This window comes from Pomacea canaliculata, linkage group LG2 (genome assembly GCF_003073045.1).
Source record: "Pomacea canaliculata isolate SZHN2017 linkage group LG2, ASM307304v1, whole genome shotgun sequence".
Classification (NCBI taxonomy): Eukaryota; Metazoa; Mollusca; class Gastropoda; order Architaenioglossa; family Ampullariidae; genus Pomacea; species Pomacea canaliculata.
In genome coordinates this window covers 35591638-35615235 of record NC_037591.1, presented here as the reverse complement: position 1 = coordinate 35615235, position 23598 = coordinate 35591638, and the positions used below count along the sequence as shown (strand labels likewise).

The 23598-nt window shown below is 39.7% G+C and overlaps 1 protein-coding gene across 4 annotated transcripts in view; it reads right to left on the bottom strand.

Annotated features, from left to right (window-relative positions):
• The window catches only part of LOC112557287 (sex peptide receptor-like), a 149781-nt gene continuing 126183 nt past the window's right edge, over positions 1–23598 (bottom strand). For all 4 annotated transcript variants that reach the window (XM_025227050.1, XM_025227051.1, XM_025227052.1 and 1 more), the window contains 2 exons: positions 7791–8718; positions 1–7229 (listed from right to left, as the gene is read on the bottom strand). In XM_025227050.1, coding sequence (XP_025082835.1) covers positions 6771–7229; positions 7791–8507 — 1176 coding nt within the window. In that variant the 5' untranslated portion in view covers positions 8508–8718 and the 3' untranslated portion in view covers positions 1–6770. The remainder of the gene's footprint in view (positions 7230–7790; positions 8719–23598) is intronic.

Below are 23598 nucleotides of genomic sequence, written 5' to 3'. Positions count from 1 at the left end.
TAAACCCATAAAGACTGTTTAATATCTGTTTAAGGGTGTTACGCTAGGACAGGTTGAAAGGAAAAAGAAGAGTGATATAATCGGAATTGATCAAAGATACTGGTTGACACTACACTATATCTACTAACGACTGTCACGCAAAAGCAAGAGGTATCAAAACCATTTGAACCAAAGTACAATTCAAGAACACCACACATAAAAGTCTACAGATCTTCTGTTTCAAACGGTCTGTTTCTTGCACTGCTTCAGTGCCATAGCTATTAAACAGCAATACTCACATCTCCAGATGGGAGAAGAAAGTCAACAGTAAAGAGAAGTTATAGAAGGTTAAAAATTTAAAATATAAAGGTGGAGTGCAGAAGCTTAATTCCTTGTCAAAAATGTTTCTTCACCGAAAGTAGCGCGAGACCTCAGTTTTGAAAAAAAAGGAAACATTTCAGGCGTGATCATTTCAATTTAGCAAGGGTATACTCTTAAAATGTTACAGATGGCAAACACAAAGGAATAACTGTGAAAGTGGACATTCTTCAAGGCCAGTTTCTTTAGTCAATGACTTTATGAGACATGTGATTCTAAACTATTATTTTTACAAGAAAATAAAAACAGGTAATGAATTATCCGACACAAAAGGAAAGCATCACTTTTTTTTAAATTCAAAGTTAATTCATACAGATAAAAATGTTAAATCAGCACAACTGACGACCAAGCATTCACTTCCATAATGACAACAGAAGTTTGCGACACAGAGTAATAGTAGTACGGGGCAAACCCGCTGTAATTCTCCGATTTTTGGTAAAAATTGACACCAGGAGACGTGTACAAGAGTCCAAAGTTACACAACCATACTTTGTACATGAGATACACGTAAGCCTTCCGGGGTACATGTGTTGTCCGGAAAACGGGAGGAAAATCCGGACAAAATGTATGGCGATAGACACAGTCATCAGCAAAATAAAATCATCGTCATCTATTTCACGTCGGCTGCTGCACAATCACATCAATAAAGCTGGCATACAAGGCTACATGTCCAGGTGGCCGACACGGTGAAGGGGAGGGCCTGGTGCGCTTCAAGGGAATTTGGAAAGAAGCTCGTGAAGCAGTGTGAGAGAGAGAGAGACACACCCTACAACAGTCAGGTATACAGGCTCGACGTGAAATACTGGCGAAAGTTTTATTTGAGATCGTGTGTGCCCACCTGAACAAATATAATTACATTAAGACAACAGTAATCAAGGCGTACAACAAAACAGTGGAACTATGTGGAGCACTTTGGCAAATAGGAGTGCTCGATGCTAGAATTTATTTCAAGTGGTCTTGCAGTCTCCTACCAGAAAAAAATTACGAACGCATTCATGCATACACGCACGCAGTGAGGACCAGAAGACCTGAATAGGACACAGAAACTAAAATAGTATTCTTGAGACAATAAATTAGTCAGTTATTAAGTTTCTGGAGAGAACTGATGAATCATTAACTCCGATTCTCTACCATCCACAAAGTCTTTTAGAATTATTTAACAACAAAGATGTAAGGTGCATTAGACTTCATAAGATTGTTTTTCAACCTTATCAAATATAAAGTCAGTTTCATTCAAATGGTATTTCTTTTAAATTTTGTAATTAATTAAATGATGACAGAAAAGCGCTTAAATACTTTCCTATAGGATCGTAACAGGACACAAGCTGTCATTTTGTAGCAACTTCTTATCTTTGACACTTTTTTGTAGACACTTTTGATATTTGAAACAATTACTCATTTTTGTTAGGAATACACAGATATATAACAAATCAAAGACAAAAAAGGAATAAGCATATCTTTACCTACACTGATACAACCAATTTTGTAACAACTCATGGTAAAAGCCTACCTAGACAAAGACTTTATGCTAGAAATGTAAGAAATCAACAGCCATCCAAAACACCCCAAAATATAAAAAATATATAAGACGAGAAACCCAAAAGAAACAAAGTTTTTAATTAAAACTAATGACATACCAGATTGATATCTTTCTCTGTCTGAGCATTTATCAATCGCTATACGAACTAGCCCTCTGGGAATATTTGTGTTTACACGAAGAATAGGTGAACAGACTTTATAGATGGAGTGTCTGGGTGTCTCTTAAAAGGTGCTCGATCCTTTCGTTTTACTACCTTCCAAATAAAGAACAACTGTTACTTTGTTTTGAAGGAAAAAGCATGTATTACACAAAATAGTTGTCATCACCTTGATGTTAATTATCACACACACACACTCGAACAAACGCACCAACAGAAACTGAGCCTATACAAATCTTGGAAAGTTACAGGTCATTATGCAAATTTGTGTGGTATGTCTCTGATTGTATGTATACCACAATAAATCATGTTCGATTATCAGTCTCGTTCGTGGCTTCTACAAATTCATGCTGCTGGGCTGGCTCTCTTTTGTGTAAATTACAGACCGTTGTTGAGTCATTTAATGTCAACAATAAATATGCAAAGAATATTTAACATGCACTGTAAGAAAGGATGCGCTTCTTCAAAGTCACATCTGTAACTCGAAGCATTTTTCTTTTGCTTCACACTCGCCTCGAAGCATCAATATAAAATTTTGTAGCAAATGGATAAAAAATATTGCAGGTCAACTACAACAACCACAACTAAATCCAAAGAAAACTTATGAACTGTCATAAGACCGGTCAGAAACTGAGCGATCTCTCGTTAACCTCATAGCAACATCCACGACATTCCTTCAAACTTCATCGAAGGATGTAAGAGAAAAGGAGTTCAAAGAAATCATGTTTCATCAGATCATCATCGATGAAGTATTTTAAGCGAAAACTTGTGAGCCGTTAACTCAACGACCAAAAGATATAATTTACTGTATAATTTATGTACTGCGTCACCTTCCACTGTAGCAGAAACAAGATATGTTATGTACATTACCATCTAGTATGTGCATGCACTATTTACATATCTTTGCGACAGTTCTTTCAAACAGGCCTTTCATAATAAACACAAGTGAAACACTATTTACAGATGTTTAGGCCACGTATCTTATCATGCTCCAAGCATATCTCAGACGCACTCTGGGATGTGTGAAGTGACAGGCAACAGTTCTCCAAGGCTCATTAGTGTCGTTTGGAAAGTCCAACAATGTATCTATATGGACAGGATGCTATGCTACCAATATAAAAATTATAAACTGTGGCAAAGCACTTAGTCTGATAGTAGCTAGACATTTTTATTTCGAAGAAAATCTTATTTAATTATTTTAGCAATGATCTGGGTGCGCTGCATTTCGCTTTTTCCAATCAGTTAAATAATATTTCGAATCCTGACTACCACATTGCTAAACTCTTTATAGTCTTGGATCGTATTCATGAAGTACTTTACCCTGACTGGATAAGATAAAAACCTGGGTAAAAGTGTTTTAGTTAGTGGTTAAAATTCTGTGCTAATTATGCAGGCCTACCCAAACGTTTTTTTTTCCAAACTGGTAATTTATTAGAGGGGAGGCCTACCGATATTTTTTTTCTTATGTAGGGTAGATATAGTGGAGATCGATTAAGGTAATTCAACAGCAGAGGAGAACAAAGACTTTAACGAGCTCTAATAATTAAACCAGACTAAAATAATGGCACAGAGCTGTTTCGGTACATACAGTTTTATTGAATTTATAATCGAGTAGCCGGCATCACATGAAAGAAAACTGAATGGCCTTGTCGACAAGGTGTCCTTAGGTTCTTTGTCTACTCGTTAGTTTATTTCTACATTAAAAAACATTTTTATCGTCTAACATTAATTAAGGAAAACCATTTGCTAAGAGTGAATAAATTACATTTTCTGCAATTTTTATTGTCGTTTTTTTTCAGTTTTCTTGTTAGCTTCATCCTTAGCCTTTGACCAGATAGCGCATGCGCAGTCTGTCTGTTTTTCAGGAATTCACGCTCTGGCTGATTGGTTAGATGAAGTTAATTACTCAGTGGGTCATAAATAAAGAGAAAGGTTAACCTAACCTATAGTTCTCTATCCATGTTTGGTCACTTTTACCCATCGGAAAATTGCCTATGACCATAGATACGAGCTTCGTACTGCAAATCGTTTGTCAGAAAGGAACATTCGGATAAAGAAAATAATAAAAGCTTATGAGACTAAATGACGATTGTCAAGCCAACGATAGGTGTAAATATCAAATGTTTCAAAACAGAAAAACAATGGAGTAAAAAATATGACAGTACAAGTAATGAGATATATTAAGACAGCAAACGAATAAGTTCTCTTGGCAATGAACTCGCAATTATGCTGTGCTTTAGTTTCTATCTCCTACTATGTACATACGAATTTAGTGTAAGTACATAGGTAAGTCTACACCACACAGTACTTTACACAGATTCATATACAATCAATGAGAGAGTGAGAGAGTGAGAGAGAGAGAGAGAGAAAGAGAAAGAGAAACAATTATTTCTTACACTTTAACGCAAAGATAATTAATATTCAGCGGAAAAATACAAGGGAGTGTTGTCTTGGAATCGACTTCCGGTGAAACTTTTACATCTCAGAAACATAGGCACGCTTTTGTGGTGATGGTGTCTAGGTTGAGCACAACGTCACTAGGCACATGACAAAAAACAGCCAATCAACGATCGAAGTCCACCACGTTCACCTCCTCTGATTCCTGACGTCCTCTTAAACATCGGAGGCAGCTCCTCACAGCACACTGCAGGTCAAAAGCCAACACAGGCGACGACAGTATGCCATTTCAGTATTATTCATAAAAAGGACACCATTACAAAAATCATTGAACGCAGAATGCAATCTCAATTTCAACTTTTTAAGGTGAAACTGTTTTTTCCCCCTGTTCTCAATGGCTTTCCGCACAACACAACAACATTCTTCATGTCTGCCTCAGCATTGCACCATCCTCAATAGATGTTCACATGAACTACTGACCACAGTTCTCTCTGCTCGCTTTTTCCTCTGATCACTTTTAAGTACCTGGCACTACCAATGCTTCCACCTAAAACTCACGTAACCAATGTAGGCATCAAAGACTCGCTCCATTTCGTTAACATCATACAAAAAATAATAAGTAGTAATAGAAATCAGACACATGGGATGTCAACAATATTAATAAATAACAAGACACCACGAAAACAACGAAACAATATAGGGTTAATGTTGATAACAGGGTAATAGAATCTCCATTGTTCAAAAGTAATTATTCAGGAATGAAAGTCCGACTCCTAATAATTCTCCATTTGCGCCCAAGATTATTTGAAAGCATTGAAGTATTAGTATAATACACAAACTAAAAGTGCTTGTTTTATTTTTTTGAAAACCCATTGCTAATCGACAGGAGGCCATGCTTATACAATCTTATCGCTCATATAAGACGATGACTGATTGGAACTGAAAGCCTTAAGCGACCACGTGACTGCTAGAAGTTTGTCTCCTTTTCTCCCAGAAATTAAAACAAACAAAACAGAACCCAAACCAACTGCTTCAGCACACAGAACATTCTGGCAGTAGTTTATAATGTGTGGTGTGGATCGAAGACACGTCGAAGAAAGGCCTAAACTGGACAACAGTAAACCAAAACCTTTCCGCCACTCAGTCAAAGTGCAAATATTTATCGCAGTGTAAAGTGGCCAAATGTGTTTAGAGAGCTTGCTTGAGATGTTAGCAGATACTTGCATCACGAAGGGCGGGCAAGCAAGTAAAACAGATCGAACGTGTCCTCTCCCAGAAAGAGGCTGCGAAAGGTGTTAGACAAAGACCAGAAGGGTTCATTCATTCGATCGCTGTAATATAAACTGCACTAAACATCTAGGTATTTCATCTTCTTCCTCCTCTTTTTTCCGCTCTTTACTTCTTTTCTCACTTTTTTTCCGTTGTTTACTTCACTCGTGACGTGTCAGGTTCTGTTTCTGTTGATTTAGAAGTACCTGAGCCAAAAACTTTATCCTCCTTAATTAAATGTTCAGGTAACTGTGGTATCAAAGTTGTTTTCTATCATTCTAGTGACATCTGACAGTTTCTTTAAACTGTAACGAGATTGAGCGTGTTCAAATTTTGTAAGTAGGCAGAGAGGTAAATAAATATTTATACAGATTATTTCTGTGTAATATGATGTCTGAAAAAAGTATTCCTAATATTCATTCATATCATGACTTAAGCTTAATGACCTCAGGTAGTTCATAATTAGCTCAATCGTAACAGCGTTGGAAATTCTTGAAGAAAGTCGACCTTACTGAAATAAACCTGTTGTCCTTTCAACTTTAATAGTAAGGACCACGAAAATTTGGGACTACAGTACTTATAAAACGTAGCTATCGGTTCAGAAATCACTTTAAGTAGATATAGCATAAGCTCTAACTGTTTTCTTTCTTCTAACTCTCCATTTTATATAAATATGCTAGCAACGCCGAAAAACTGAAAAGAGTGTTGAAGCTCTGTTGCCAAGGACACAGAGATGATCTAGTGGAAGATGTCCATGTCAAAAGAACTTCACAACGATGTCGAGGTTACACTCGACATTAAAGAGTGTCCTGTCTCTGAAAGAGGTCCAGCAAGAGCAAAAGATTCACCTACATAAGCGCTAACTCCACTTTGGCAATGTCCATAGCTGTGGCATGGTACTGAAACAACAAGCAACAAACTGTCCAGTGTCTGGGACTGGTTTAGCTTGTTTAAATAAAACAATCCCTCTTTACGCAGTAAACAAGAAAGCTAGGTCAGCAGACCACTCCGACAAACGGAAAGCCCAATTCTTAGGTAGACATCTCGAAACTACACTTCAGTGTCTCTCGTGGGCTGCGTAGACATCAGGAGAGCGCTCCGCTTGGAGTTATCAGCATTGAGGTCACAGAGGAAGATCCTGATGAAGGTGTCCCTGAACTGCTTGCTCATGGTGCAGTACAGCACGAAGTTGATTCCGTTGTTGATCAGGGCCAGCGTGTCCATCATGTCACCCAGGGGGACGTACACGTGATGGAAGAACCCGTCGACGACACCACCGAGGAGCTGGAGGACGCCCTGGGGCGTCTCGGTGACGAAGAAGAGGACGACGACGGCAACGAGCATGCGGGTCGTGCGGTTGGTTTTCCGGTGACGTTTGCTCTCGTCATCAGTCTTGCCGTTCTTGTTGAGCAGTTTCTTGCGGCGTCGCTCCGCATCCTTCATCTGCTTTATTAGCAGGATGGAGAGAATAGCGAGCAGGAAACAAGGCAACAGCTTCACCAAAATGGCCTAAACAAACAAAAAACATATTTTTAACCCAGCAAGAACTATTTCTTTTCATGAAATAACACACACACACACGAACACAAACGCACGTACGTACGCTAACCTGCTTTGAAAACTCGCTTTACATGTTCCTTCCCACACTAATTCAAGATTTTTTAGTCATCGAAACTTAAACAAACAGTAAGCAAAACATTTTATTACAAAATAACTCCAGCTTGAAAGTTGTTTAATACTGCCAATTCAACCGTTAGTAAGGTTCTTTCCTATCAATTGTGTTATGTAAGTATTTAGGTCTCCCTTACCTAGCCCATTTTAAAAAACTCATTTACGAACACAATATTTTTTATCTTTAACAACATATTTTTGATCAGGTTTCCGATATTGTGTCTGAGATCATTTCTTTGCACTCAAAGATCTGCCCTATGGATGGTCTCAACACGTAGTACTAGTTGTAAACAGAAATCCACAAAGGACAAGAAGATATCAAATCTCAAATTTGATAAAAAAAAATATTCTAAAGGTGCATATCAAACCCTAGAGGATTAAAAATCCATCCATCAATACCTGTATCCAGAGATTAAAGCTCTGAAGGAAGATGTAGCCAGGTGCGTCGCCGCGCACGTCGATGCCCCACAAACTGGTGTTGCTTCCTTCCATCCGATTCTCCACAAGGTAATAACTAACCGAGTTTGGGATGCAGACTGCCGTGACGATAACGCAGACCACGGCGATGGTGATGTTAGCCCGCTGAATGCTACAAAGCTTCGCACCACGCCGTGGATAGCGGATGAAAATGTACCGGAAGACCGCCAGAGACACGGTCAGCCAGATGGATATAGAGTGGACGATGACGCTAAAGATGGCGAAGAACATGATGTACTTGGCGTTGGCCAACGGCGAGTCTCGGAGGTAAATGTGATAATTGAGGATGGCATAGGGGAAGTAAGCGGCCATAGTCAAGCCATCTGAAATGGCCAGGCCTGTGAGAAGGACGTTGGTCGGGCTGACCATGTTCTTTCTCGTCAACACCACAATGTTGAGGCAGTTGGCCACGATGCCCAGTGCGCAGATGATAGGCGCAGCCACGCCGTGGATGGTCCGGTACCACGCGCAGAACTCCTCCAGATCTGATGGCGTCTGGTGGATGGTGGCGTTGCCCATGTTGGGTTTGCCTACAGTCGGCGCTGCTGTCGACAGAAGCGCTGGAGTGAACCAGTCCGATTCCGACACGTTAGGCAGGGCAGAGAAGCCCGTAAGGGCTGTGACTTTCATCTCCGCCATATTGACTGTTAAAAGAAAAACTTGGTCTTGCTAGATTGGAGTGATATTCACAGAGAGAAAGATGTCCACATATCCTGGAAGCCGAAGTTAAGACGCACAGCCTACCACGTGTGGCATCACAAGGGAGACAATTCACAAAACATCTGAAATAGCAGTCACAGAGGCAGCAGCAGACTGCAGCCAGCGAGGAGTGGTCCTGTCGTTGTGAGCCCTGAAACAAGTCCAACCCAGTGCATTAGTAAGAGGTGTCTGGTCACCTGATCTCTCTATGACATGCAGGCGACTATAAACATTTATCTACAGTCGTCCTGTGGCCTTGACCACCGCGGCGATGAAGTCGTTGGGCAGACAGGGAGAACGAATGTTTATGTCAAAAAGATAAAATGCATTTCTGGATTACATTAGCACTTGTATCGTATCTGTTGTATGCCTTAAATGCCTCTTTTCGTGGCTTGATATAAAAGATTTCATCATGACCTCCGCGGAACCAATGAATAGTAAGTAGATTGCAATGGGAACCAACAAGTGAATGATGATGATGGCAATAGATAATTCTTAACAAATGGAGTGTTTCCAACGATGACTACTAAAATAGATAACGAGGAATTGGTTTAGGGTGTAAAACAGCCTCCCGCCGACGTACATTCATCTGACATATTCATTTTGACTCCTACATAACATCTTTTATGCTTATTTCCTACAACCTCTGTTTCTCTGTTGGATGTTACTCTCAGTCTCTGTGTCGCTTTCCATGCTTATCTATTTCTTTTTCACTTTCTTAATCTTTCTCTCTCTCTCTCTGACTTTGCTTCTCTCTAATGACTTCTTGATGACGATCGTTGTCGTATAAAGCCAGAACATTCGTTCAAGAAAAAAGGGATTGAGTGCAAAAGATTAAAAACAGGGTCCCTAGAGTTCACAACTTAAAGAAAAAGAGTCAACAAAGAGGTGTGAACTCGAGCTTCTAATGATTTAGCCTTGCTAGTCAGGTTTCTATACAATAAACATCTATTCTTGTGGTACGTTCGTAAGGTCTGAAGACTACAAATAAAATTTAAAGACAGCGAAAGAAAAAAACGCGAAATTATTTGAAATCAACTGAATAAGCAATTAAGGTTTCAGATACACAGATGAATTGTTATGACTAGGAAAAATGGCGATTTGAAAAGTTCAGGTATTGACAAAACAGTTGAGGCGTCAGCAATTGTCGAGGGAAACGTTGCTAGTGAAAAACAACGCAGTCGTGGAGCCACGTGCTGGTGGTGGAAGTACCAACCCTTCATCTTCGCCATCTTTGTCTCCTCTATGACTTGAGACCGCTGGATGGGTCGTAATAACTACCAGTCTGCGCATGTTCGGTCCCAGCCGGAAATGGACTTCAGGTTTGTGGAGGTCGATCATAAGACCACTGGTCTATCACTCACAAGTCTAATTTCGCGGGGTTACTGCATAGCTGGTGATAGTGAAGTAAATAGCTGGCGAAGAGAAATGAAAAAAAACTAGAGTGGAGAAAATGTATCAATAAAGCAAAGGGGAGAGAAATGGACACAGACTGATTGGAATGGAGGACGGGGAAGAAGAGATGAGAGTTATTTCAGCATTCGCACGCCATGAATGCACGCAGAGAAAAAGAGAAATTAATGAACAAACGAACAAAATGGAAAGAGAAAAGAAAAGCAAAAGGAAGGAAGAAAAAAGACAACAGTTAGAAGGACTCGAGGTATGAAAATAAACCCAAAGAATGAAAAAAAAAAACAACCGAGAAACTAGTAAATAGTAGACATACAGACAGACGGACGAACAAACATATATTTCGACAAATCAGATTGTCTAAAAGATGTCTAATATTTAGTAGCTAGTCCCTTTTATCACAATCATCCTTTAACTACTGACCTTTGGCATCCACAAAACCTTCTCCAGGTCCGCTCATACGACACGATCCCACAGTGCTCTATGATAGTACCCAGCAACCATTTCTTGTACATTTCCAGTTCTCTTCATCACTTAAATGCACTAAAGGTTAAAAGACAAGCTCTTACTTATTTTTTCAAGTGTGCCTGATTTTTAACTGCATCAAACATCTTTATAACAGCACAGTCAGCTCAAAATCAAACAAAGGTTCGTGAAAACAAAGTATTCTGGACAATAAAGAGGGTGGACTCACACCCGAGAATAGCTTATTGCGTTTTTGAAGGCGATATCCTACCCACGAGAACACAAGCAGGGATTAGGTTCTTGTTAGTTGGTCCTGGCCTTAAGGAAAAATTTTCCCGAGGTTTATATTAATATTCTTAATCTCGATCTTGATTGCTTATTCCTTAAAGTCTCATAAACACGATAAGAAAATGATGACAGGGCTGTGGAGCTCGCACATGGTCGGGGTCTGCCAGTAACTTCTGTTGCTGAGTTACAACAGACTTTGCGTGCGAAGAGATTTGTTTGCCCTTCACTCATCGTTTTTATTAAACAGTTACATTCGAGTGCGCCTATAAGCCATTGCCGAGTCCCATTCTGTAGGACTTAGTTTAAAAAATGCTCCCGGCAATGTGAAATTGTTGATGTAAAAATCTCCGGGGCTTCCAGTTCCAAGATCAAAGGTGGGGACAAGGGCTGCGATCCTAGATAGACAAAAGATGGAGGATGAAGGGAAGAAGGGAGGGAAAGAGAGAAATATCGACTTTCTGTATACACAATTTCAACCCGAGCTGACGATCGATCAAAAAGAAAGGAGGCAATGGATAATCAAACAATGACATCTGTGTGAACAAAACGGTTTCTTAAATTAAGGGGCATAGAATACAGAGGTGGACAATGGCTGACAGAGAGAGGAAGCCTCTGTTTACAGACCTTTGAAATCGAGATAAAGTGAGAGAGTTCTTTATTGCACATTTTTTGACTCTTTAGTTCCCACTACAGACACCAACAGCCTCTTTAACACACGTCAACACATAATAGTCTAAGAAAACGAATATATGTTTGTTCATATTTGTTCAACTTGTTTTTGCAACAATATTATATATAGTTTCTTATAGTTCTCGCTAGTGGAAGATAAATGAATGCTACAAAAAACCAAAAAAAAAAAAACAAAAAAAAAAAAGGAAGTTGAGGAACTTTGTTTAACAGTATTTCTCTCATTTATCTCTTTTTTCCTGGATATTTTCACACTTAATTACATTTCAATCATGGATGAATTAATTACATTTGCGGATTTAAACGCTAAGCATTAACTAATTCAGAACTACATGATGCTAAAAATTTCAAGCACCTGAGATGATTTTTAATGAGCAACACAATAAAATAATCTACTAATTACCTCGTCAAGTTCACAAAGCTTTATGATTGCCGACTTCTGAAAGAAAGATACTTCTAGAAGCATTATAAAAACATAACAGAGCACGTACTCGTGGTCGTGAAAGAGAATAATTCTCAGCTCTTGAGACAAGAACAACATAAAAAGGACGGAAGAATAAACACAGGATTAATAAGTGTAGATATAGATATAGATATAGATATAGATATAGATATAGATATAGATATAGATATAGATATAGATATAGATATAGATATAGATAAAAATAGATATAGAAGACTCAAAGAAAGGACTGTGATTCGGGCTCCAAAGCCAGATTTTCTCGAAGAGTTTCTCTAAACACTTCTGTTTCGGACCAACTTGTTACTTTCTGTGTAAAGAACTTTATGAGGCAGTGATGATTAGTTGTTCTAAATATTGGACTAAAATATCTTACTTCAATTACTTAAACATAATAGATATGATTGAAAAAAAACTATCGAAAGATCATAGAATGAGCCAGCGGAGACTGCAATACAAGAAGAATGCAACAGAGAGAGAAGGGGAAGGCAAATCGATAAGGAGAAAAAGATAGAAAAAAACCAATGCAATATCAAGAGTTCAGAAGGAAGAATCACACACACACACTAAAGGAGAAAGGGAGGGATGGAACCAAACAGAAAACATCAGGGGCAAATAGTTTAGTAATATAACTTCTTCGTGTGGCTTCTATTTCTGAACGCCTGACAGTTTCAACGACTGCGGTGACAAATAAACAATGGAGTAAAAACTCGGCAGTACGTTGTGCTTGTAATGAGAAAAAAAAAATTAAATAAATTCTGCTTTCTGAAAACTGAAGCCACGTCTGGTTAATCCGTTTATTGCCGACAATTTCTATGAACTTTGTGAAAAGGTGCAACCAGATTTTTAAACACAATCATTGTAATCCTCTTTGCTGAGCTTTCATTCTCTTTTGTAGACTGTAGGCATCAGAATCTTGAGTTTTAGGGAGAGACAAAGGGCACCGAGTGCATGTTAGCAAACCCTTAGGATGGCAGAGTTATCATTACTAGTCTGGTCAAGCTGTACTCACCAGAATGGTCAAGCTTTAAGATCAAGCTAGTCAAGGGCTTTGATCAAGGTAGACATACTTTAGCCTATTATTGATGTTTGCGACGAATATCTAAAAATAAAATCGAAATAAAAGTTCAAGTCAATGTACAATACGACTATATCTTCATTTTATAAAATAGCTAGTATTAAAACATCATGTAGACTTTCAACATTATTTTCCATTAAAAAATGCACTTATGTCTTTACACTCCTATTTTCATTTTTTTTTTTTTTAGTTAGTTATCCTCGAAATATTCAGAAATACTGCTCCCGCTGATATTCAACAAATGAGAGTCATCCTAGCAAGAAAGTGACTAAAACCGATAAGATTCTCGCGGTTGCTACGGAAGCTGTCATGCTATAGATGCTGGTGATGCTGGTGATAATGGTGATGATGGTGATGTTTAATTAATGCACAACTAGTCGCTTAAAGCCTAAACGCTCATCGCCCTAAGATTCTGAGAATAAAAGAAGGGATCGTTGAGACTTATGTGAGCTTTACACAGAAGCTGGAGCAAAGCAGGTCTTATGAGAAGGCGGAAGTGCATTCCTGGCCACAGAATATGAAACCTGCAAATCCCATTGTCCTCATGAAGGAACCATGAAAGTAAATACCGGCCACGCACAATCAAAATAACAAGCGAAGAATTACCCTTGGCTGAGTTTGAAAGACTTGTCAGATTAGTCGGAACAGAACTTTGAATACCATGATGTCTAAAAATGAACAAAGACTACCACTGCTTGCCAGGTGAACGAATATCGAAGGTCTAAACTCTGCTACTAAAAACTAGGCTTTCATCAATTAAACAAAAGTAAAGCAAACATTTACTCCTGTAACTTTTCTGTTTATGACTCTTCCAGAACGAATTCAATCTCTGAATTGTCCAAGACACACAGTTATTAGTGTTAATAAAAGATGAAAAACATTATTATATTTTAGTTAAATTTACAACTCATAAAGATGTGAAAGTGAAGCTGGAATTACGGCTTCTTGTAAATACACTAATGAAAATGCCTTATCGACGCCGTCCGCAAAAAATCTTTAATTTTAAATGTTTGGTTCTTTGAAAGAAAAACCCTGAACCAGCATCACAAACGAATATTTTGCTCACGCTCAGTTACAATTCCTTAAGAAGGAAATAACAAAAGAATGGCTGAAATCTCGAAGTAACTATAAAGTCACCAATCATTGCCAGCAGCATCAGCAAATTTGTCATGTGACCAACAGAAAATACAGGAAATTACTAAACTCTATGGTAGAGGAAGCTAAAAGGCAATTCGTCATACCCGAAAAAGTTCCAGCCATTCTTTTCAACAAAGACTAAGAAACATGCAGGCATCAGCAGATCAGTGACCGAAGAGGAAGAGCAAGACCTGATAGTCGACGATGGCGTGGACGCTCCAGAGACCAGCAAGCCTACTTACCGCAGCATCTGCTCTTTCATCGGCGGATCTGTAGGAAAAGACAGACTACGGCTCCATCAATGAATCAGCAGCACTGAGCAGAAGTGGGGGTGAGGAGGGAAACAAGAACAAGAAACGCCCTCAAACTTCAGCCAGCACCAGCCACACGACCAGCCACACAACCACCACACGGGCTTCAGAACGCTGCATCGTCGATAATCCTCTCTCGCAGCCAGTGGTCAGAACAATCTAGAACCTGTCCTCGGAGCCAGTGCCGGTCTTCGCCCTGCAGGCCTCACTCACCCAGCGAAGTTCTCTCCATTTCTTTTTTCTTTCCGTCTCGTTCCTTCTTTCCTCCGTGATTCGCTCCTCCCCCATCCAACAATCCTTACCCCCTCCATCATTCTCATTCGTTTTTCTTCAGTCTACCTTCTCATCTGACGCTAGCCACATCGCCTCTCTCACCGCTCCTCCGGCCGTTCATTAAACACTCCACCCTTCCGACAAGAAGCACTCGAGCACCTATTGCTTCTGCTCAGGAGTATGTACCTTGCTCTGTCCCCAATCTTTGATAGGAGAACAGGCGGGCGGCCAACAAAAGAAGATCACCTTGTATGGTGGATAAGAATAGCCAGCCACCCACGATCGCGCAAGCGCTCATGAAGCATCCTCACCCCACCGACACACCCACATCCATAGATACTAAAATACCACAGGGTGGACAACAAAGAAACCTTAGCAATGAACATCTTGCACAGAAACTGGTCGCACGCGCATACGCTGGTCCACACAGACATGAACATTATCCAGAATCCAATAAGTCTTTATTTTCTGAGTAAGCTTATACCTGTCTTTTAAATCCCATTGCCGTTGCCATGAGGACGTAGAAAGAAAGGGGCAGCAAAAGAAACAAGTGGATCTTCTAGGGGAGGTAACTAGAGATAGTGGGAAGAGAATATGACAAAAGTTTATAAGTAAAAATCCACTTTCCACTGGGTGATCTTTGTTATTAAAGGAATTACAAAGCTACATCAAACGAATAAGAGATTAGAAGCTTGAAAATTAAGGAGCCACACGAATTTTATGTAATGACGGTGAGTTTTACTCCCTATTGATAAAAGAGATGAATAGTTTTGTCTGATCTCGTTAAAGTTTAAATCTCTATCTAAAAAGTGTTAAAACTAGCTTAGAAAATGAAATGGAACTGTAAAATGTTACACCTAAACGCCCACACCTTACCTTCTGACACAGGTATTAATAAACAATAAACTTTCAGCGTGAAATTATTATCACTGTCCCTTTCTTCAACTGTGAAATAATAAATTTGCAACAAAATTAAGAAAATATAGTTTTAATAAATTAGTTCTGCAGACGAAGAAAAAAAAATAATGAAGAGGATAAGATTGGGCATTTACAATCATCCAGCTTTCTAATCAAGAGGTTTACATGCAACTTTAAGCAATTTTTGTTCATTCGAGTTCGTGCCCACGCAAAGCTACATTTGTGGTTCTCAATAGAAGCAAATATTTTTACACTTCGATGCTCGACAGTAATTTCAATCAGTCAATGCCATTGTATCTAAAAACTCAGAATTTGAAGGGATCCATAAAGTGTCATATTGCTTTGCGCATCCTACAGCGCTCTTCTTTACAAAACTAAATAAAGAACAACGAAAAGTATAAATAAAAGAGTATAAAAATCGGCTAAACTGAACATAGAAATAAACGAAGGAACCAAAAAATGATTACTGAAACAAACTTTCTAAATTAAAGTACCCAAAGTTCCGAAATAAATGAATAATGGCTGTGTGTATGTGTGTGCGTTCGCGCGGGGGACTAACTGAGTGATTGTTGCAAGTAGGATAGGAGAGAGCGAGGATACGTGTGTATGAACGAATAAATAAAAGAAAATATGAACAAATGCAACAAAACAGCCCACCTAGAAATCCGCGCACGTGCAGGAGGTTTCGTGAGGAAGTTGCGCTTGTTGCATAAAAGCTCCCTCTCTCATCAAGTGGCATTAACATTAATTTCTCTTCGAGTACGCCATGAGTTTTTCCCCCCCCCTCTACTTCCACTCTCCTCGTTCTCCTCCTCTCTCAATCCCATATCGTCCACAATGGAATAATCAACACTAAGGCACACGTAAATCTGGACTATTAACACACAGCGCCAATGCTGTATTAAATGCGAGAGAGGCAAACCCATGATAAAGAGGTGGTATGAGTGCACGCGTGTCGTTTATAAGGCTGGACGGGATTGGTCAACTTTTATAAACGATTTCATGATTATGAGCACAACAGCGACCACAAGAGCCCACTGCTTTCCTTGTCAAAGGAGATTTACCTTGGCCTCAAAGATGATGATTTACCCCGCCAATAACGAAATTCCCGAGCGCGTAAACATTCGGGGAAACTCTTTCAGGCACTGGATGATCGTTTTGTGACTCCTTTATGCACATGATGATGATGATGACGATGACGACGACGACGACGACGATAATGATCATGATGTGTGAGTGAGTGTGTTGAAAATCTCATTCCTTATTTATTCATCATTTTCTGTTGACAGTCATCATTTCCCGGAGGCCGTCACCGACGGTCATCATTCCTTATTTACAGTCACTATTCCTCACTGACGGTCAATGTTGTAGTAGTATGTCTTCCACACCCACGTGGGTATCTGTTCCGTTCTCATGTCGTTTAATAACCATGTACCTTCTAGAAGGATTTATTACCCTGCTTCCTCACGCCCCGCCCATTGGTGGACGTCACCGACGAGGAGCAATAGGCAAATGGACGAGATCCTGTCCACACGTACGTCTCGTGACCCTCCACTTCCTGCGGTCTGGCTGATGCCAATTCAGGGAAAAGCTTGAGAATGGGTGTGAAAAGAGAGCTGCAAATATGACGAGTTAGCAAGAGAATCCTTTTCCACGTTCATCCTCTCCAGTAGTCTCAGGGACAATATGGCTTCACTGGTCCGAGAGGAAGCAGCCTCCGAAGCTTATTTGCCGAAGTGCGATCGCGGGAAGCAGAAGACAGTGTGGAACACGTAGAAGGGCTCGTCCATGAATTCAGTTTATTACCTCTGGTTCTTTAAGACGAGAGGCGCTTGGGGGCATCTTTGTCTGGTAGACTGGTCAACTCTCGGGGCACTTTCTATATCCCAGATGTGTGACGTATGATAAGGATATGCTCAGTTTCTCTGCATGAATACTGGTGGATGTAATGTCACACGATCCTTTCATATCAGATCGTAATTCCTCTGCATTACCGGTCTGTCTACAGGAAAGGATGCAAAATATTAAGTCGTTGTATTAAAAGTTGAACAGCTTGACGAAAACCACTCATATGATATTGCTTTTTATCTTTCCTTCTAACACTCACACGAACACTCGCTAGAAATACTGTAAAGGTGAGCTTTCAAATGTAGTCCGACCATCTTAACCATCTGATATCAGATGATCAAGGTGGACCTGAATCTTCTACAGACTGCAATCCAATAGTCTTGATCAGAGAGTATCAGGAGATAGTACGATACTGCTCTGGTTTGTCTAATATTTACTACAGTAAGAGACTATGAAGTGAAGTGGAAGATTGATGCTTGGGAGGTCTGGATTTAAACCAAACGGACTCTAGGCAAACAAAAAGGGACTTGGTCGTCCTGAAACGGTTCGTTAGTGGCCCGTGGGGAGAGAGTGGTCCACAAAAATCGTCACTATTTACTGAATGTGATCCGCAATCTGTTCACTGTTTACTTCCATTGCCGATGACACACCCACCCAATCCACCCGGCTATAAAAACATGGTTTGAGATAGAGAGATAGAGAGAGTGGGGGAGAGAAAACGAATGAACGAACGAACGAAGTATGATTACGAAATGAAAAAAGAGAAAGGAGAGAAATAGAGAAAGAAATAGTGTTGACAAAATAGTTGTCTAGATAAAGTTAGAGGGTTTATCAATCACAACGACTAAGAAGAAAGAAGGCTAGAAATTTGGAATGTAGAAAGGTTCCATCCCCGCAAATTCTGTTTTTTCCCCCATAGCAAGCATACCACTTTATGTGCTTACCAGTCCCGCAGATATTTTTGATTCCATATATTTTTCCCCTCTATCGTAGGATTAATTCAAACAAAAATATTTGAAAATCAGACGAAAACTCTATGGTAGGCAGTTTCTGAAGTCTAGAGAGCTATACCAGCCACAGTAATAGCCACATAGGAGGGAAAAATATAGAGCAACATCGTAGTATTAGACACAAATAAACGCAAGTCGTCGTGAAAGAATTAAATAAAAAACCTGATGACTGATGCAACCAAAATCGACAAAAGTTTGTCAAAAAATTCAAAATAGGAGTACGACGGCTTTTAATGTGGGTGATGATGGTGGCTTAAAAGAAAAGCGGCAGAAGGGAGTGAAGACTATGAGAAGGCAAATATAAAGATGACAGATAAACAAAGCTACTAAACTAGAGATCATTTTCAATTGGGAATGCAGGACAGTGAAAGTGGGTAAGTGCGTGACATTAAAACTCGCTCTTTGGAAGGAATGAGAGAAAAGCAATTTCTTTACAACAAAACCTACGTTGCATCCTTTCATCATTATTTATTTTTTTCTAATTTATTATTTCTTATCACAGAGGACTACTACCTAATAGGCCATTGGAGGGAAAATGCGTCTCGGCAAGCCTCGTGTATATTACTATTGTGTGGTGTCTTAATTAAGCAATCATTCCCTGATTTAGTCAGTCGCTTGTAATTTAAAGCCGATCAATCACAAACCGGTTTTGCGTTGATCGATGACCTAGGGTCTGTTTCTTAATTTCCTCGAACTAATAACTGACTCATCGAAGATGGTTCTTTCCACAGACATGAGTGATGTTGCAGATGACATTGTTCCTGTCTTTTTTTTATTTTGTGGAAACAGAGAAAGAAAGGAAAAAACATGACAGCGAAAATCGTCTTCGTCCTTCGTAAACAACAGGGTTGCAATTAGAAAGTGTTCGTTTAGAAACTCAAACTGTATTTTTCTTAGTACTACTTCATTCCTTCTGTATCATCGTTTATAAATCTAGTCTTTAAATTAAATTAATTGTTAAAATTAGATGTTTATAGGTCGACAGCTGGGTACCCTCCTCACCCAATCTAGAAACCAACTTACATATCGTGACACTATATCCCCGTTCATTAAAACTTTCCCTTGGCACAATGACTAATCTGCTTCATGTACATCTGAATGTAAATTAAAAAAAAACATTTTTAAAAGATTTGCAAAAATACGACAAATTAAGTTGAAAGATGAATGCTATTACAGAACATCTTCTAGTCCTCATGAAACACAAGATGTTTCTAAATCATGGTAGCCAAAAGAATGAGAATTCGATCAACGTTGAACCGATCATCCAAAAGCGAAAATTAAAAAGAACATGGCTGGTCTCTAGTATAAAGGATGTACATGCTGGATCACGTGAGCTGAGTCTGGAATCCACAGACAATGTACCCTCCTGACTGTTGCCCAAGTCCGTTGCCGTCGTTTGCACGAATGGCAACAGCAAAGTATGATGATGATACTTTCGCCACTTCAATGGGCGGTTAATGATGGAGGGATGGACCATAATTTGTGGATGGCATTGAGCCCTGACAAAACACATGCTGCTTGCTTAGCAGGAGAGTGGTGATAATTCTACATAGGTGGCGCACAGAGCAGATGAACTGCCAAAGTAAGCACTCATATTCTCTTTTGCAGATCGTGTCAGACAAAAATAACAGAACAAAAGTCCCCCCAAACCCTAACCGAAATCAGTTTTCGTGTATTTAACTTTTTCTTTCTTGTGTGAAATCTGTGCCAGGCTGTGTAAGTATTCTTCGCTCTCTCTGTGAATAAAGGAGCCGCTGGGTTCCGTGTAATCTCTGAAATATCGGGTACATCAATGTTTCGGTAATGAGTCAAAATAAATGCGCGACAGTCTCCTTTCCCCGACCACCACAAAAAAGATGGTTTCAAACAAACAATATCAGCCAACTAGTTAAAATAAATATTGTGCAAAAAGAATGAGTTAAGATAAACAGCGCATAAAACGAATGGCTTGAAAAATAAACAACGCGTGAAAGAGCGAGAGCGTGCAAGGCGTCAGGGGTGAGTAACTCGGGGAGGATTTTCAGTGCTGGCGGAACTGCCAAGCGATGCAATCGTGCCAGAATATGTTAGTTATTGAATTTTGGATACCAGATCTTGTAACTGTACCCTAGCGTGGAAGAGAGAGAGAGAAAGAAAAGAGAAAGAGAGAAAGTGTGTGCGTGTGAGAGAGAGAGAAATAAAAAAAAAAACCATAACTAGTCATTAGAGTCTGCTGTTTCAGAAAGCGACGTGTCATAAGAACAAACAGTGCTTTCATGCACCACCAATTCTACAGTCCTCGGCAGCGAAAAGGCGGCGGACACGTGACGCCGGCCCTGGAGAGACGCGATGACTGGCAGGCGCGGCGAGGAGCGCGTCGATGCCCACTTAATGTTTGGGCACCAAACAGACAAGTTTGTACGCTCAACAAGCGGCCATCGATTTGGCTGTCCGGTAATGATTTCTACAGTAATGGTAAGATGACACCCAGCAATCAGCAAAAAGTGGGCCGCTCACAGTGGCACCGGTGCTCGAGAAGACATCGCAAATATGTGGTGACATTTAGCTGGCGCTGTGAGACAAGCTGTGATTGAAAGAACAAGATGTTCCCCTTTCTAGCATCTTTCAATCGTCTTATGCATTTCGAAGATAGTAGACTATTAATAGAAATACGAAACGTTTTTTCGTGCTAAGTAGGTAGCATGGTTTTCGTTTGAAACAACCATGTCACAAGTTTTTGTAGTCTTGAATCCGGTTATTGGAGAAAAAAAGGATACAGGGAACCAGTCCTTGTCCTGAAGACACTCCTCAAGGAGTTTGTGTATTGATTCTTGTCACCGAGATTATCGGTGTAGATTTTCATGTTATTTAGGATGTAGCTTTTAGTGCCATGATGGTTTATGTCTTCGCGTCATCTCTCCATCGAGAACAATGTCTTGGCGGAACATTGAGACGTCCAGCTCAGGTCAGCAGGTTCTTTCAGTGACTAATTTCTAAGAAGAATTTGTCAATTTATTTTCGTCAAATCGCCTTTCAAAACGGATTCAGACTGTGTAAGTCTGCTTCTGCCAATCCCAAGAGAACACGTGATTAAGGAAAAAAAAAATCCATCTGAATTCTCCGCAGTTATATCCATAGAAGAGTGAGAAAAAAACCATATGAATCAAGCAACGTATGGGTAGTTGAAACCCGGCGTAGAAACCTGGTATTTTTCTGGAAAAGTATGAATAAATACTAACCCAGTTTTACTGGTGTGGGAGGAAGATGAAACAAAAACAACATAACACCCTGAAAAGCGTCTACACATATCTAAAGCTCATAATTTAATAAATTCAATCTCCAGATTGTAGATATATAGTCGTGTATAGGTGAAAAATATATCAGGCATCACATTCAATCCGGAGACGAAAGCGAATTATATACGACAATGATCAGAAACTATTACTTATGACAGAAAGTCATTTATAATTCACAGACAAATCAGAATTCATGAGTAGCTTCGACGTGGACTACGAATGACATGCAAAAGAAACTTTGGTTATAGGTTTTTTTTTTCTCCTTTTTGTATTTCTGTTTTTCTCTTTGCTTTTTCCTCTAAGGGATATTATTTTCTCTTGTCTTCTTTTAAAACAAACTGTAGTGACTTGAGAAGTAGACAATAACAGATTCAGGCAAATGGAATCCGTTACCTTGTTCTCAGCAACATACTTGCTTGTACAACCACCGTCAAGATACATGTTAACACTATCCTCTGGAATCAGGTTTTGACAAGATAACAGTGAAAAAAGGTTCTTCTAAAGCTAGAAACAAAGCTAGAAAAAGCTAGAAAAAGCTAGAAAAGATACCTTAAGCCATCGCTGCCAAGACTGTGTGCACAGGAAGTTTTTTATTTTTTCATCTGCGTCAACAGATGCCGGTCTCGAGGGAGGCCAGATGTTTGAGTTGAGTACTTGTCATCTTAATAAACTTGAAATGCCCTTGAAACCCTCACATGGTTTTATTAGGCGTCCAGCAAAGTTAGCGAGGGTGTGAGACTGATAAACAACGCCCACCGTCGTCAGACACCGCCAGCAGACATTACGCAACACCTGGACGATCAACGCAGTTGTGTCTCAACATCACCGCCTGCAAGACGTTCCACCTCCACCGATTTTTACACATCTCTGTCCTCATCTGAACCTTTCACTGAACAAGGTTAAGGACGATCCAGTCTCTCGACAAGACTCTTCCCATTCCCGTCACATTTATTGTTAGGACTGATTCTTATCGATGGGTCAGTATGAAGGACCATCGTCACACGATGGCAAACTACTGCTGCGAACAGTTATACTTTTTATAGTTGTAATAATCAAAGAAAACGAACTACAGAATCTGAAACTTGCTTTGTCCAGCAGCTGCAGTTCCAGAACCTCACTCAAGTTTTTATGTCGCTGGTGTCCGAGAACTCTCTAAAAATGTTATGTATTATCAGTGTATCTACTGACGAGACAATTATTGGAAATAATTTGGAAAACATCCCCATAATATAATTGCCTCGTCAGGTGTTTTAACAAAATATTTAATGTTCCCCTCAAAAAAGGTATCAATCTTTAAAACTGATTTCCAAGATGTCTGTTTTTTTAATAAAGGAAAGAATTCATTATCTGCACATTGCAAAGCAATGTCGCCAGCTCTGGAGGTGAAATTCGTAGAAAAGCTCAGAATCTCTTCTTCTCTTGTTCCACCGCAGGGTAAACACCTGCCTGAAAAAAATCCACCCATGTTTAACTGGCATTGAAGTGGGTTCATCCCAGAAATGTGCACTTTGTGTACAACCAGCGCAGCTCCCTCGTGCCAATGTAGATTCCCAGCAAAGACAATTTACGATTGCATTTATTGGGAGGAGTTCGACGAAGGCACTTGTAGTACAGCTTGTATACTTATCTTGTCATTTCCATTTATTCAGATGGGGCAAAGTTACATATTCCTGCTCGCAGAAGTTTACAGGTGTTAACAGAATGCATCGAAAGTTCAAAAAGAGAAAGAAAAGAGTGAAGTATTGCGAAGAAGAAGCACGCCCACATTCACACACAATTTTGTAAACACAGACATACAGACAGGAGGAACCAGAATACATGGCCATGCGCTCAGCCTCGTGTACAAGTGTACACATGATCTTGCTCTTGAT